At 44.5% G+C, this 13,404-nt stretch overlaps 1 protein-coding gene across 6 annotated transcripts in view; it reads left to right on the forward strand.

Moving 5' to 3' along the window:
- The window catches only part of ARID1B (AT-rich interaction domain 1B), a 435,119-nt gene extending 432,096 nt beyond the window's left edge, over nucleotides 1–3,023 (forward strand). For all 6 annotated transcript variants that reach the window (XM_032161137.2, XM_032161127.3, XM_032161155.2 and 3 more), the window contains one exon: nucleotides 1,133–3,023. In XM_032161137.2, coding sequence (XP_032017028.1) covers nucleotides 1,133–2,857 — 1,725 coding nt within the window. In that variant the 3' untranslated portion in view covers nucleotides 2,858–3,023. The remainder of the gene's footprint in view (nucleotides 1–1,132) is intronic.
- The last annotated feature ends 10,381 nt before the right edge of the window (nucleotides 3,024–13,404 follow it).

A 13,404-nucleotide genomic window follows, 5' to 3' on the forward strand; every position in this document is an offset into this window, starting at 1 on the left:
AAACTGTATACTGCATTTGCTAGAGTAATGCGCTTTCATCCTTATGTTAGGTGAACTGTTGTTGATCACATATTTGCATAACCAGAATTGCTTTATTAACTTTCCCTTTTCCCCTGGGAAAAAAAGGGAAAATGCCCTTGGAACATTGTGCCTTCAGCACACTAAAAGCAGTTCTTTCTAGTTGGTGCTGGGGGCTTCCCCTGACTTCCTAAAAATTATTCCAACTCTACTTTCAAGAAACTGACAGTAGGATATGAAGGTATAGCTGATTTCCAGAACATCTACCGGGAAAGAATCCTTTTTGTTGCTTACTCTTTAGAGTTCCTAAACGTGGTGGGGGGTGTTGGGAGAGAGGGCGGTTGCTAATCATGAAGTGTATTGGTTTTTTCTTGATACAAACATTTGCTTAAAGGAAACCAAACTTGTTCTCGTAGTCAGTGGTTCTCTCGTAGTGGTTTTTGTCTTTCAGCCAGAGTCATAAATAACTGAAATGTAAAATTGCATTTTATGAAACATTCTAATTTATTTATCAGAGGCTAAATTGATTTGTTTTTAATTTTCAGTGTTCATGAGCTACCACATTGCTGAAATTATCTTCTCCAAAAGATATATAGAGAACATAAATTAGGGTAACCTATGGTACCTGAGACAAAAATAACCATAAAATCCTAAGAATAACAACCATAAAAATCCCGGCAAGCAAGTCTCAGATAAATAATAGAAGAGAACAGAGTCACTTTGGGCAAAAGAGTCTATAAAATCCATGTTCCCACTCTTCTGAGTACATTGTCTCTAAATCAGGAACAGAAAGGTAAAGAACAGCAAGGCACTCCCTCAGTGATAAGATTAGAAATATGAGAATAAAAAGTAAGTTTTCGTGTAGATAGTCCAAGCAAGGAAGCAGCAAATAAGGAACATGCTAAACGTCGGTTTAGTTTATACTGTAAAATTCAGGAAGTTCGCTGGACCTGAAAGGTAGTTTATCTTTCATGGTCCAGCCAAAAAGGGAGACAAACGTGTGACAATTACGGCAAGGTATTGACGGATCTCAGGATCTTTACCCTCCTCGGTCATATCTGATGTCATGACATTGTACCTGTTCTTTCTTTCTTCTCCTCCTCCTCCTCTCCAGTTGTCTGGATTTCTCGAACTTTTAGTCGAGTACTTTAGAAAATGCCTGATTGACATTTTTGGAATTCTTATGGAATATGAAGTGGGAGACCCCAGCCAAAAAGCACTTGATCACAACGCAGCAAGGAAGGATGACAGCCAGTCCTTGGCGGACGATTCTGGGAAAGAGGAGGAAGATGCTGAATGTATTGATGACGACGAGGAAGACGAGGACGACGAGGAGGAAGACAGCGAGAAGATAGAAAGCGATGAAAAGAGCAGCATCGCTCTGACTGCCCCGGACGCCGCTTCAGACCCAAAGGAGAAGCCCAAGCAAGCCAGTAAGTTCGACAAGCTGCCAATAAAGATAGTCAAAAAGAACAACCTGTTTGTTGTTGACCGATCTGACAAGTTGGGGCGTGTGCAGGAGTTCAATAGTGGCCTTCTGCACTGGCAGCTCGGCGGGGGCGACACCACTGAGCACATTCAGACTCACTTTGAGAGCAAGATGGAAATTCCTCCTCGCAGGCGCCCACCTCCCCCCTTAAGCTCCGCAGGTAGAAAGAAAGAGCAAGAAGGCAAAGGCGACTCTGAAGAGCAGCAAGAGAAAAGCATCATAGCAACCATTGATGACGTCCTCTCTGCTCGGCCAGGGGCACTGCCCGAAGACGCAAACCCTGGGCCCCAGACCGAAAGCAGTAAGTTTCCCTTTGGTATCCAGCAAGCCAAAAGCCACCGGAACATCAAGCTGCTGGAGGACGAGCCCAGGAGCCGAGATGAGACTCCTCTGTGCACCATCGCACACTGGCAGGACTCGCTGGCTAAGCGATGCATCTGTGTGTCCAATATCGTCCGTAGCTTGTCATTCGTGCCTGGCAATGATGCCGAAATGTCCAAACATCCAGGCTTGGTGCTGATCCTGGGGAAGCTGATTCTTCTTCACCACGAGCATCCAGAGAGAAAGCGAGCACCGCAGACCTATGAGAAAGAGGAGGATGAGGACAAGGGGGTGGCCTGCAGCAAAGATGAGTGGTGGTGGGACTGCCTCGAGGTCTTGAGGGATAACACGTTGGTCACGTTGGCCAACATTTCCGGGCAGCTAGACTTGTCTGCTTACACGGAAAGCATCTGCTTGCCAATTTTGGATGGCTTGCTGCACTGGATGGTGTGCCCGTCTGCAGAGGCACAAGATCCCTTTCCAACTGTGGGACCCAACTCGGTCCTGTCGCCTCAGAGACTTGTGCTGGAGACCCTCTGTAAACTCAGTATCCAGGACAATAATGTGGACCTGATCTTGGCCACTCCTCCATTTAGTCGTCAGGAGAAATTCTATGCTACATTAGTTAGGTACGTTGGGGATCGCAAAAACCCAGTCTGTCGAGAAATGTCCATGGCGCTTTTATCGAACCTTGCCCAAGGGGACGCACTAGCAGCAAGGGCCATAGCTGTGCAGAAAGGAAGCATTGGAAACTTGATAAGCTTCCTAGAGGATGGGGTCACGATGGCCCAGTACCAGCAGAGCCAGCACAACCTCATGCACATGCAGCCCCCGCCCCTGGAACCACCTAGCGTAGACATGATGTGCAGGGCGGCCAAGGCTTTGCTAGCCATGGCCAGAGTGGACGAAAACCGCTCGGAATTCCTTTTGCACGAGGGCCGGTTGCTGGATATCTCGATATCAGCTGTCCTGAACTCTCTGGTTGCATCTGTCATCTGTGATGTACTGTTTCAGATTGGGCAGTTATGACATAAGTGAGAAGGCAAGCATGTGTGAGTGAAGATTAGAGGGTCACATATAACTGGCTGTTTTCTGTTCTTGTTTATCCAGCGTAGGAAGAAGGAAAAGAAAATCTTTGCTCCTCTGCCCCATTCACTATTTACCAATTGGGAATTAAAGAAATAATTAATTTGAACAGTTATGAAATTAATATTTGCTGTCTGTGTGTATAAGTACATCCTTTGGGGTTTTTTTTTTTTTCTTTTTTTTAACCAAAGTTGCTGTCTAGTGCATTCAAAGGTCACTTTTTGTTTTTCACAGATCTTTTTAATGTTCTTTTCCATGTTGTATTGCATTTTTTTGGGGGAAGCAAATTGACTTTAAAGAAAAAAGTTGTGGCAAAAGATGCTAAGATGCGAAAATTTCACCACACTGAGTCAAAAAGGTGAAAAATTATCCATTTCCTATGCGTTTTACTCCTCAGAGAATGAAAAAAACTGCATCCCATCACCCAAAGTTCTGTGCAATAGAAATTTCTACAGATACAGGTATAGGGGCTCAAGGAGGTATGTCAGTCAGTAGTCAAAACTATGAAATGATACTGGTTTCTCCACAGGAAGATGGTTCCATTAGGCTGGGAGCAAAAACAATGTTTTTTAAGATTGAAAATACATACCTGACAACGATCCGGAAACTGCTCCTCACCACTCCCGTCATGCCTGCTGTCGGCGTTTGACCTTCCACATGACAGTTCTTCACAATTCCTTTAATCGTTTTTTAAATATTTTTTTTACTGCCTATGGGCTGTGATGTATATAGAAGTTGTACATTAAACATACCCTCATTTTTTTCTTTTTTCTTTTTTTTTTTTTTTAGTACAAACTTTTAGTTTCTTTTTCATGATGTGGTAACTACGAAGTGATGGTAGATTTAAATAATTTTTTATTTTTATTTTATATATTTTTTCATTAGGGCCATATCTCCAAAAAAAGAAAGAAAAAATACAAAAAACAAAAACAAAAAAAAAAAGAGGGTAATGTACAAGTTTCTGTATGTATAAAGTCATGCTCGATTTCAGGAGAGCAGCTGATCACAATTTGCTTCATGAATCAAGGTGTGGAAATGGTTGTATATGGATTGATTTAGAAAATGGTTACCAGTACAGACAAAAAAGAGAAAATGAAAAAAATACAACTAAAAGGAAGAAACACAGCTTCAAAGATTTTTCAGTGACGAGAATCCACATTTGTATTTCAAGATAATGTAGTTTAAAAAAAAAAAAAGAAAAAAACTTGATGTAAATTCCTCCTTTTCCTCTGGCTTAATGAATATCATTTATTCAGTATAAAATCTTTATATGTTCCACATGTTAAGAATAAATGTACATTAAATCTTGTTAAGCACTGTGATGGGTGTTCTTGAATACTGTTCTAGTTTCCTTAAAGTGGTTTCCTAGTAATCAAGTTATTTACAAGAAATAGGGGAATGCAGCAGTGTATTCACATTATAAAACCCTACATTCGGAAGAGACCTTTAGGGGTTACCTACTTTAGAGTGGGGAGCAACAGTTTGATTTTCTCAAATTACTTAGCTAATTAGTCTTTCTTTGAAGCAATTAACGACATTGAGGTATGATCATTTTCAGTATTTATGGGAGGTGGCTGCCGACCCACTTGAGGTGAGATCTCAGAAGCTTAACTGGCCTGAAAATGTAACATTCTGCCTTTTACTAACTCCATCTTAGTTTAATCAAAGTTCAATCTATTCCTTGTTTCTTCTGTGTGCCTCAAAGTTATTTTGCATTTAGTTTACTCCACCGTGTATAATATTTATACTGTGCAATGTTAAAAAAGAATCTGTTATATTGTATGTGGTGTACATAGTGCAAAGTGATTATTTCTATTTCAGGGCATATTATGGTTCTCATATTCCTTCCTACCTGGTGCACAGTAGCTTTTTAATACTAGTCACTTCTACTTTAAACTTTCTCTTCCTGGGTCATTGACTGTTACTGTGTAATAATCCGTTTCTTTGAAACTGCTGCATAATTATGCTGTTAGTGGACCGCTACCTCTTCTGATCCCTCTTCCAGTCACAGTATACTCAGAATCCCCAGCCCCTCACATACATTGTGTTGGTTCACATTACTCACAGTAATATATGGAAGAGTTAGACAAGAACATGCAGTTACAGTCATTGTGAGGCGTGACTCTCCAGTGTCACGAGGAAAAAATTCATCTTTTCTGCAAGCAGTCTCTCATCTGTCAACTCCCACATTACTGAGTCAAACAGTCTTCTTACATAACAATGCAACCAAATATATGTTGAATTAAAGACCCATTTATAATTCTACTTTAAATACATCTGCTTGCTAAGAACAGATTTCAGTGCTCCGAGCTTCAAATATGGAGATGTGTAAGAGGGAATTCAATATTATTCTAATTTCTCTCTTACAGAGTACAAATACAAGGTGTATACAAACTCCGAACATATCCAGTATTCCAATTCCTTTGTCAATCAGAAGAGTAAAATAATTGACAAAAGACTGTTGTTGTGGTTTGCATTGTAACCGATAACGCAGAGTCTGACCATTGGGCAACAAGTTTTTCTATCCTGATGCGCAACACAGTCTCTAAAGACTAATCCAGGAAGACTTTAGCCTCCTTTCCATATTCTCACCCCTGAATCAAGATTTACAGAAGCCCACGAAGAATTTACAGCCTGCTTGAGATCATCTTGCCTATAAACTGAGTTATTGCTTTGTCCTAAAAATTAGTCGTTTTTTTTTTTCTATGAGGCTTTTCAGAAATTTACAGGATGCCCAGACTTTAAATGTGTACCAAAAAAAAAAAAAAAAAGATAAAAAATAAAGGTGCAAAGAAAGTTTAGTATTTTGGAATGGTGCTATAAAGTTGAATCTGTTGGTATTTGAGTGGATTTTTTTAATGTCACATAAGAGATACTGGGTGGCGTCTGCTCAGCAATAGCTATTCACAGTGTTTTGTTCGAGGAAGAGAATGATATAGAAGCATGTTTTACTGATGAAGGTAGCCTGTTCAAAGACTAGTTAAGCTGTTTTTTCAGAGTTATAATGAAGAATGATTTTTTTAAGGGCATATGGGCAGTCTCATACAATGTAAGCTATTAACTGCCTCCTTTATGAAAAGAAGCCAGCCTTTGCCCTGAAGTCCATCCATTTAAAACTGTTGGAAATCTTTCATTTCCTATCAAACCACATGTACCTGTTCCCGTGTCTGTTCACCTTTGAGGAAGCAAAGAAAGTATTATAAATGAGCCACAAATGGACAGTGCAAACAGTCCCTGTTCTTCTTGCTGAGTGTTGGTTCACTTCTTTATCTCGAGGGCTGTGGCCCAGCTGCCTGAAGTCCTGCTCAGCACCAGCCTAGGAGAACTTGGAAGTAAACTTCATGGTCAGGCAAGATTGTTAAAAACTCTTGATGAATACACTTGGTAGCAGCATTTAATCTGCTAACAGGCAACATTACTCATGAATTTAACAGAGATGTCTTGAGCACATGCTATGTGCCTGGGTCTGTTCTAGGCTCTGAGGAGTCCTCAATAAACAATGACCCTGTTTCAATTATGTTCTAGTATTTCATGTCAGACAATTATAAAAATAAACTAGTCTTCCAAATACAGTGTTTTACATTGAAAACACTCAGAACGCTCCATGTTTATGCATTGAACACTTCTTTTATTTTTCCAAAGACAGGGTTTAGCTCTGTCACCCAGGCTGGAGCACAGTGGCATGATCATCGGTCACTGCAGCCTTTAACTCATAGGTTCAAGTGATCCTCCCACCTCAGCTTCCCAAGTAGCTGGGTTTACAGGCATGCACCACCACGCCCAGCTATTTATTTTTAAGAACTTTTTGTAGAGATGGGATCTTGCTATGTTGCCCCAGCTGGTCTAGATCACCTGGCCTCAGGCCACCTCTGCTTCCCAAACCTCTGGGATTACAGATATAAGCCATCATGCCTGGCTGAAAACATTCATTTTTGTTAAGAAATAAGGTAAGATACTGGCTATTGAGAATAAGGGGTGTGATGAGATGAGCTCTGGACTGAAAATCAGAAACACTTGGTGTGGCCTGTAGGCTCCCAACTGTGTTCTGGAGGTGTCCGAGGCCCTTCCTTCCATTTAAGAGCTGCTCCTGCAGACCATGCAGTTCCGGGCCTGCCCAGGCTCCCACCAGCACACTTGTGAGTCCTGACGTGGAAGGAAAGAGCAGCAGTGGCTTGGTACCCAGTGCTCCCAGGCTCCGCTGTCAGCCCTTAGAAATGCAGGAACTGACTGCACCTGTACAAAGGCCGTAGTCAAGGCCTCCTGACCCCAAGCCCCATGCTGTCAGGTGCACCCACATGCATCTCCAGGCACTGTGCTAGCGCTTCTACCTTGCTTTCTGGTCCTGGTTTGGTTTTATGATGATCCAAGTCATGTCATCCTCTAAAATGCCAAAGTCAAATTGCTGAGTTAATTCACTTTGGGATTTAAAATGATGAAACCCTGAGGGAAAGTTGGTGGGGCTGGAGGTGGGAGGGGAAACCATCAAGTGTGTCCTAAACATGAGACTCATTTGTCTTCTTCCTGAATCTGATTTCAGGGACTTAAACTTTTACCCCAGCTTTTTCCAAAGTGTATTCTAAGAAACAGAAGAGATCAAAAAATCACCTTGCGTATTCTCTTGGCAATCCATAGTCCATATTGCCATATTAAAGATAGAAATCCTGCAGAAGAGATACCTGTTTAATCCAGGCATTTCCTGACTTAATTAACCTTGAAATTTAAAAAAAAAAAAAATTCCTGAAAACACGCTGCAGAGCTTTGGGAGACAACTTCATCCACCAGTGGTCAGGCCTGGCATTACCCGGCATTGCCTGGACTGAATGCTCCTTGCATTCTTATTCCTGAAACCAAAATTAAGATGTCCTCATGGGAGGAGAGAACATGGAATCTTCTCTTGCTATCTCCATGGCCTTGAGCCAGGTACTTAAATTCTTTGAACCTCAGTTTCCTCGTCTGTAATATGGGCATGACACTGATCTCATGGGATTGGTAAGGATTAAATGAGATGATTAAAGGCCTTGTCACATAAGTGACCAGTGTATATTAACCCCAAACATCCATCCATACGTACATATATACACTTTTCCTTTGGCTGGTGTCCTAAAATGTGTTTCACACAAAAGTCCAAGAGAATAGCTTCCCATTTTCATAACCAGTCAGTTTGTGTGACTCTTTGTTGCTGTTTTTGGTTTATAGTAAAACAGCTTAGTCCATTGAAGGCCTGTATTTGGCACTAAATACTAAATTTAGTTTATAGTACACTAAATACTAAATTTAGTGCCAAATACAGGCCTTCAATGGACTAAGCTGTTGTACTATAAAACGTCCCTATGTCCATCTGACCTCTACATCCCACCACTCTCACACCCTTGAATCTGGTCTTTTAAAGGCTTCAGCTGGCGGCTACTGCCCTCCCCAGCCCAGCCCGCCCTGCTTGGGTTCTGCAAAACCCCCAGTGGGTTCGGCCTCCAGTTCACTCTTCAGATCCCCGCATCTTTCTGATTGAGGATCCCATTCTGTTGTACCCATATTTAAAATTGCCTGGCATCTCGCCAAGGCCAGCTTGACTCTGCACAATTTCTCTACCGAATGTCAGTTTTGGGTGTCCAACACCCTGCAGTGGTGGAAGATCCCACCTTTTTTGCAGACCTGGGGTAAGCAAATCTCTGGACTACAGTCACACAGTAGATTTGCTCTGCCCTACCCTGCCCTAACCTAAAAAAGTGGCTTGTAACACCTTTTAAAGGTCAGATGTGGCAGGTGGCCAACTACAGTGTTTTATTTGATACTCCTTTTCATCTGACACACAGCAGAGAGAGCCCCTCTAAAGAAAGGGCGCTACGGTCTTCACGCATAGCTGGAGATGGGCCGCAGTGCTGTGGGCTGGAGAACTGGGATTCACAATACTCTTCACTTCCCGGTAGGTTTAAGGTCAGGTGAATCAATGAAGCTTGAGCCTTGATCTGCGTAAGTTTGGTATTTAGCTGGCCTGGGATTTGTATATTTACAAACTAGATTTTGCCCCAAGAATTAAGGAATGGAAGCTTGGATGAAGCTCGGATGCGGCTCCTAAAGATGGTCTTCACGAAACAAAAGCACTCCCTTCAGGCAAGAGCCACAGCATTTGTCGAGTTGCCTCCTGGTAAGTGGTGATTACTTCACATTTGGATGTTTTTTGCACTTGAAAGAATTTCATGGCTATTAGTGGTTCTTCACAGAAGCCTTGGTATGGAACATTATCACATCCATCCTCCAAAAACAGAAGCAGAGGCTGACACCCAAAATAACATGCCGAGTTAGAACAAGCCGAGACCAGGAATGTGTACGTACCCAAGATTTTTACAAAATCTGGGGGAGACCAGGGACTTTTAAAACAGAAGCCGTGATGTACATTGGCCACAGTCAGAGGGAAAGAGGGGTCTTTCGTTAATTCTTCATTCTAGAGATTTAATGTCATATGCTCAGTTTATATCTGTGCCTATATTAAAATGATACTGTTTAACCCAAAATCAGGACGGTCCCAGTAGCGCTCTGTCTTTGCATAGCAGGCTCTGCCAAGGGTCTCCTTACTGCTGTCATCCTCATAATCCTCCAGACCTTCCCTGCATGTTTTGAGGAATAAATGTCATTATCATCCCTCCCTGGTGTAAGCAGCTCCTGTCACAGGGCTCACACCTGCACGACCTCTTTGGGCCTCCCTTATTCTAATGCCCAAGGCTTGTGAACTCCTGTGAGCAGCTCAAGTTTGAGTCCGTATTCAACACACCTACTCTCTTAAGGAGTGAAATTGCTAAAGCATGTCAGACACACTTTCTGCTCACCAGGATCTTCAAATACGCCACAGAACTTTTACTGAAATTGTGGTTTCTTCAAAAAATTATCTGGGCCCATGGGCTTTCATAAATGATATTTTATGCTGGACATGGTGGCTCATGCCTATAATCCCAACATGGTGGGAGGCTGAGACAGGAGGATCACTTGAGGCCACAAGTTCACGACCAGCCTGAGCAACATAGTAAGATGTCTCTCCAAAAAAATAAAATAAATTAACCAGGCATGGTGGCACACACCTGTAGTCCCAGCTACTGGGGAGGCTGAGGCAGGAGAATTAGTTGTGCCTAGGAGTTCAAGGCTGCGGTGAGCTATGACTGCACCATTGCACTCCAGCCTGTGCAACAGAGCAAGGCCCTATCAGAAAAGTAATAATAATGGGCAGGGCGCAGTGGCTCACGCCTGTAATCCCAGCACTTCGGGAGGCCAAGGTGGGCAGATCACTTGAGGTCAGGAGTTTAAGACCAGCCTGACCAACATGGTAAAACCCCTTCTGTACTAAAAATAGAAAAATTAGCCAGGTGTGGTAGCATGCACCTATAATCCCAGCTACTCGTCAGGCTGAGGCAGGAGACTCTGGAACCCAGGAAGCAGAGGTTGCAGTGAGCCAAGATCGAACCACTGCACTCCAGCCTGAGCAGCAGAGCGAGACTCTGTCTAAAACAAAATTTAAAAAATTAAAATAAATGATGCTTTATGATAAATTAGAATTGTGCTGCTGTCAACATTAACCAAACCCTGGCCAACTTAAAGCTGAAATTCATAGTCAGTCATCCAGGGAGTGGGCCTGTCCCGCAGGAATTGGTGTAACATGTAGCCCTGGGTTTAGTTAGGTCTTAGAAGCTTCGCTGACTTGGGGCTACTATTCCACTTAATAAATGGCCTCTAGTACCCCTGTCGGACAACACTTAGGGTTCTGATTCAATATTTTCTTCCATGTTTCAGTTTTCATTCATCCATTGAGACTTAGAAGAAGACACCTGAGGAATGACAAGTGACAAAGGACATTTGGGGAGGACACTAGTTGCTTAGGTTTGGCTCATGGCTATAAAAATTCAGGTCTCATAAGACAGCTTATTTGTTCCTATGGGGGGGAAGTGACGTGGTATATTTTACACATTTAAGATGAATACACTTAGCATGATTTTTAAAAATTACCCATAAGTGCAATGCTTGTTTTCTTGGTTCAGTGTGTTTTTCACCAAATGGTGTGAACATATGGCCAGAGCTTCTCTTGGCCGTAAGATCTGAAGGGAGAAGAGTCCCCATGGCAAAGAGCCATAGTGATTTATCCAGATGAGTTTCAATTCCAAAGGGGAGCTTAGAGTGAAGGCCTCTCCTAGCCAACTTTTCATATGCAATCCCCTCTCCCCACATTTAACATTCGACTTCTGCTGTGTGGGTAATAGGAGATTGGAATTGGAATGCATCTGGGGAAAAAAAAAATGGGTTTTGTTAATGAGTGGAAGTTCATCTTGGTGGGCCCTGTTTTCAAATATTAAATGTGATATATTAGTTTGTGGGCTTGGAGTACTGAGCAATCAAATCTTGATAGGAACTGGCATCTCTTCCCACCCACCCAGAGTCCGTCTTTAGCAACCATTGCTGAATGCTGAGATCTGTAAGTGCCATGAATTGCTTGCAGTCTGATGCTTGAACGGCTTGAATGGGGTATTGAACTTAGATTTTTGGAGAACACTCCGTAAAGCCTCTTGCCTGGCTTCCTTTATGGCTTTTCAGTAGTTGAAAAGTGTATTGTTTTTTATTTCCAGGATGGTGGGGAGCTCCTACCGCTTCCCCAACCCTCATCCCCCGGACTCAGCAAAGGTACTGGGGTGAGGGGTCATTACCCCCAGAGCAGCCAAAGGGTGCAAGACCCAGCTCTGTCTTCTAGGAGGACTGGGTCTTTGTCAAGGGGCCCTGGTTCAGATCCTGCTCTGTCTTCTTGGAGGACTGGGTCTTTGTCAAGGGGCCCTGGTTCAGAGCCTGCTCACCTCCACACCTCTGTCTGTGTCATCCCTGCAGCATGACAGTGGGCAAAGCGTGAGCACAGTCTAGCATGTAATCAGCATTCAGTAAACAATCGTGCTTTTTCATTCTGAAAGCAAATAACAAGCATCATCGTGTGACTCATGGGGCCACACACATCAGCAGGTAAGACCCATCCATGGTGATGGCATTGCCGAGATGTGCACAGGGTGCCGTGGGAGGATCAGAAGAGGGGGAGCCCACCCTGGCTGGGAGGGAGCAACCTGGGAAGGCTTCCTGCAGGAAGCTGCCTTTGGAGACAGAGGGCTCATCATATGGGAGAGACAGTTGGAAGAGATCTCTGGGCATTCTGGAATCTCAAAACATAAGAGTTCAGTTGTGGGTTTTGAAAGGTTCTGAGGGAGGATTTGGGGCGGGTGCCCCGCGTCTCTCCTGAGAAGCTGGCCTTGGCGAGATGCCAGGCGACTTTAAATATGGGTATAACAGAATGGGATCCTCAATCAGAAAGATGCAGGGATCTGAGGAGTGAACTAGAGGCCAAACCCACCGGGGGTTTTGCAGAACCCAAGCAGGGCGGGCCGGGCTGGGGAGGGCAGTGGCCACCAGCTGAAGCCCTTAAGAGACCAGACAGATTCAAGGGTGTGGGGGTGGTGGGATGTAGAGGTTAGGTGGACATAGGGACAAAAGGGAAAGGGGGGTCCTGGCGCCGGTCACTGAGAGTGGTGCTGCTAGTCACAGAGGGTCCAGATCCAAGGAAGGCCGGGGCTGGGCAGCCAGCCTTGGGGAGGGGATTTGTCTGGCAGGATTAGGGCCCGGAGGCGTCCAGAACCTCTGAAGGCGCTGAGCTGGTGGCAGAGGGAAACTGAGGTTGCTCACCAGCGGGCCTTTGGGAAAGTAGTGGATCCCTTGCTATCCACATGGGCAAAAAAGTACCCCAAGGGTCTTTGGGAAGCAGAAAAGGGAGGCGGAAGAGGAGGCTCAGAGAGACGACACTGCAGAGTGAGGGCCAGAGAGGCCACAGGAAGGTTCATGGCCAAGAAACCGGGAAAGGCAAGGAAACAGGCTCTCCCCTAGAGCCCTGGGGGGAGTGCGGCTCTGCCCCACCGTGATGCTAGCCCGGGAAGCCTGTGCCCGACTCGAAGCCACCAGAACTGTAAGCTCGTCCACCTGTGTTGTTTTAAGTCATCAAATTTGTGGTGACTTGTTGCAGAAGCAACAGGACACTGATAGAGGGGCTTTTTGAGTCTGTGATGCTTACAGGATGTCCAAGGGGAGCCGGTGATGGGGTAGCTGATTGCAGGGGTCCGGGCTCAGCGGGAGGAGAGAGTTGGTTTCATCTCCATAGAGGTGGGGAGTGTGGGGTGAGTGGAGACCTGAGGGTGGGAGCAGATTGCCAGCAAGAACATCAAGGGGCGGGCTGGAAAGAGGAGGCAAGAAGGACAGGACAGAGAGGGTGGGTGGGGCGCTGGGAGAGGCCAGGGAGCCCAGGTTGGCGCCAAGAGCCAAAGGCTTCCAGGAGATGCTGCCACAGCCCAGGCTGCAGGACAGGCCCAGATGGCAGCACAGGGTTCCCTCGATTCTGCAGTGGGAGCTCGTGGACCATGCAGATGACAGGGCCAGTGTTGAGAGAGGCCGTGCAGATGACAGGGCCAGCATTCGATGGGGGGGGG

This window comes from Hylobates moloch, unplaced genomic scaffold (genome assembly GCF_009828535.3).
Source record: "Hylobates moloch isolate HMO894 unplaced genomic scaffold, HMol_V3 SCAFFOLD_2, whole genome shotgun sequence".
Lineage (NCBI taxonomy): Eukaryota > Metazoa > Chordata > Mammalia > Primates > Hylobatidae > Hylobates > Hylobates moloch.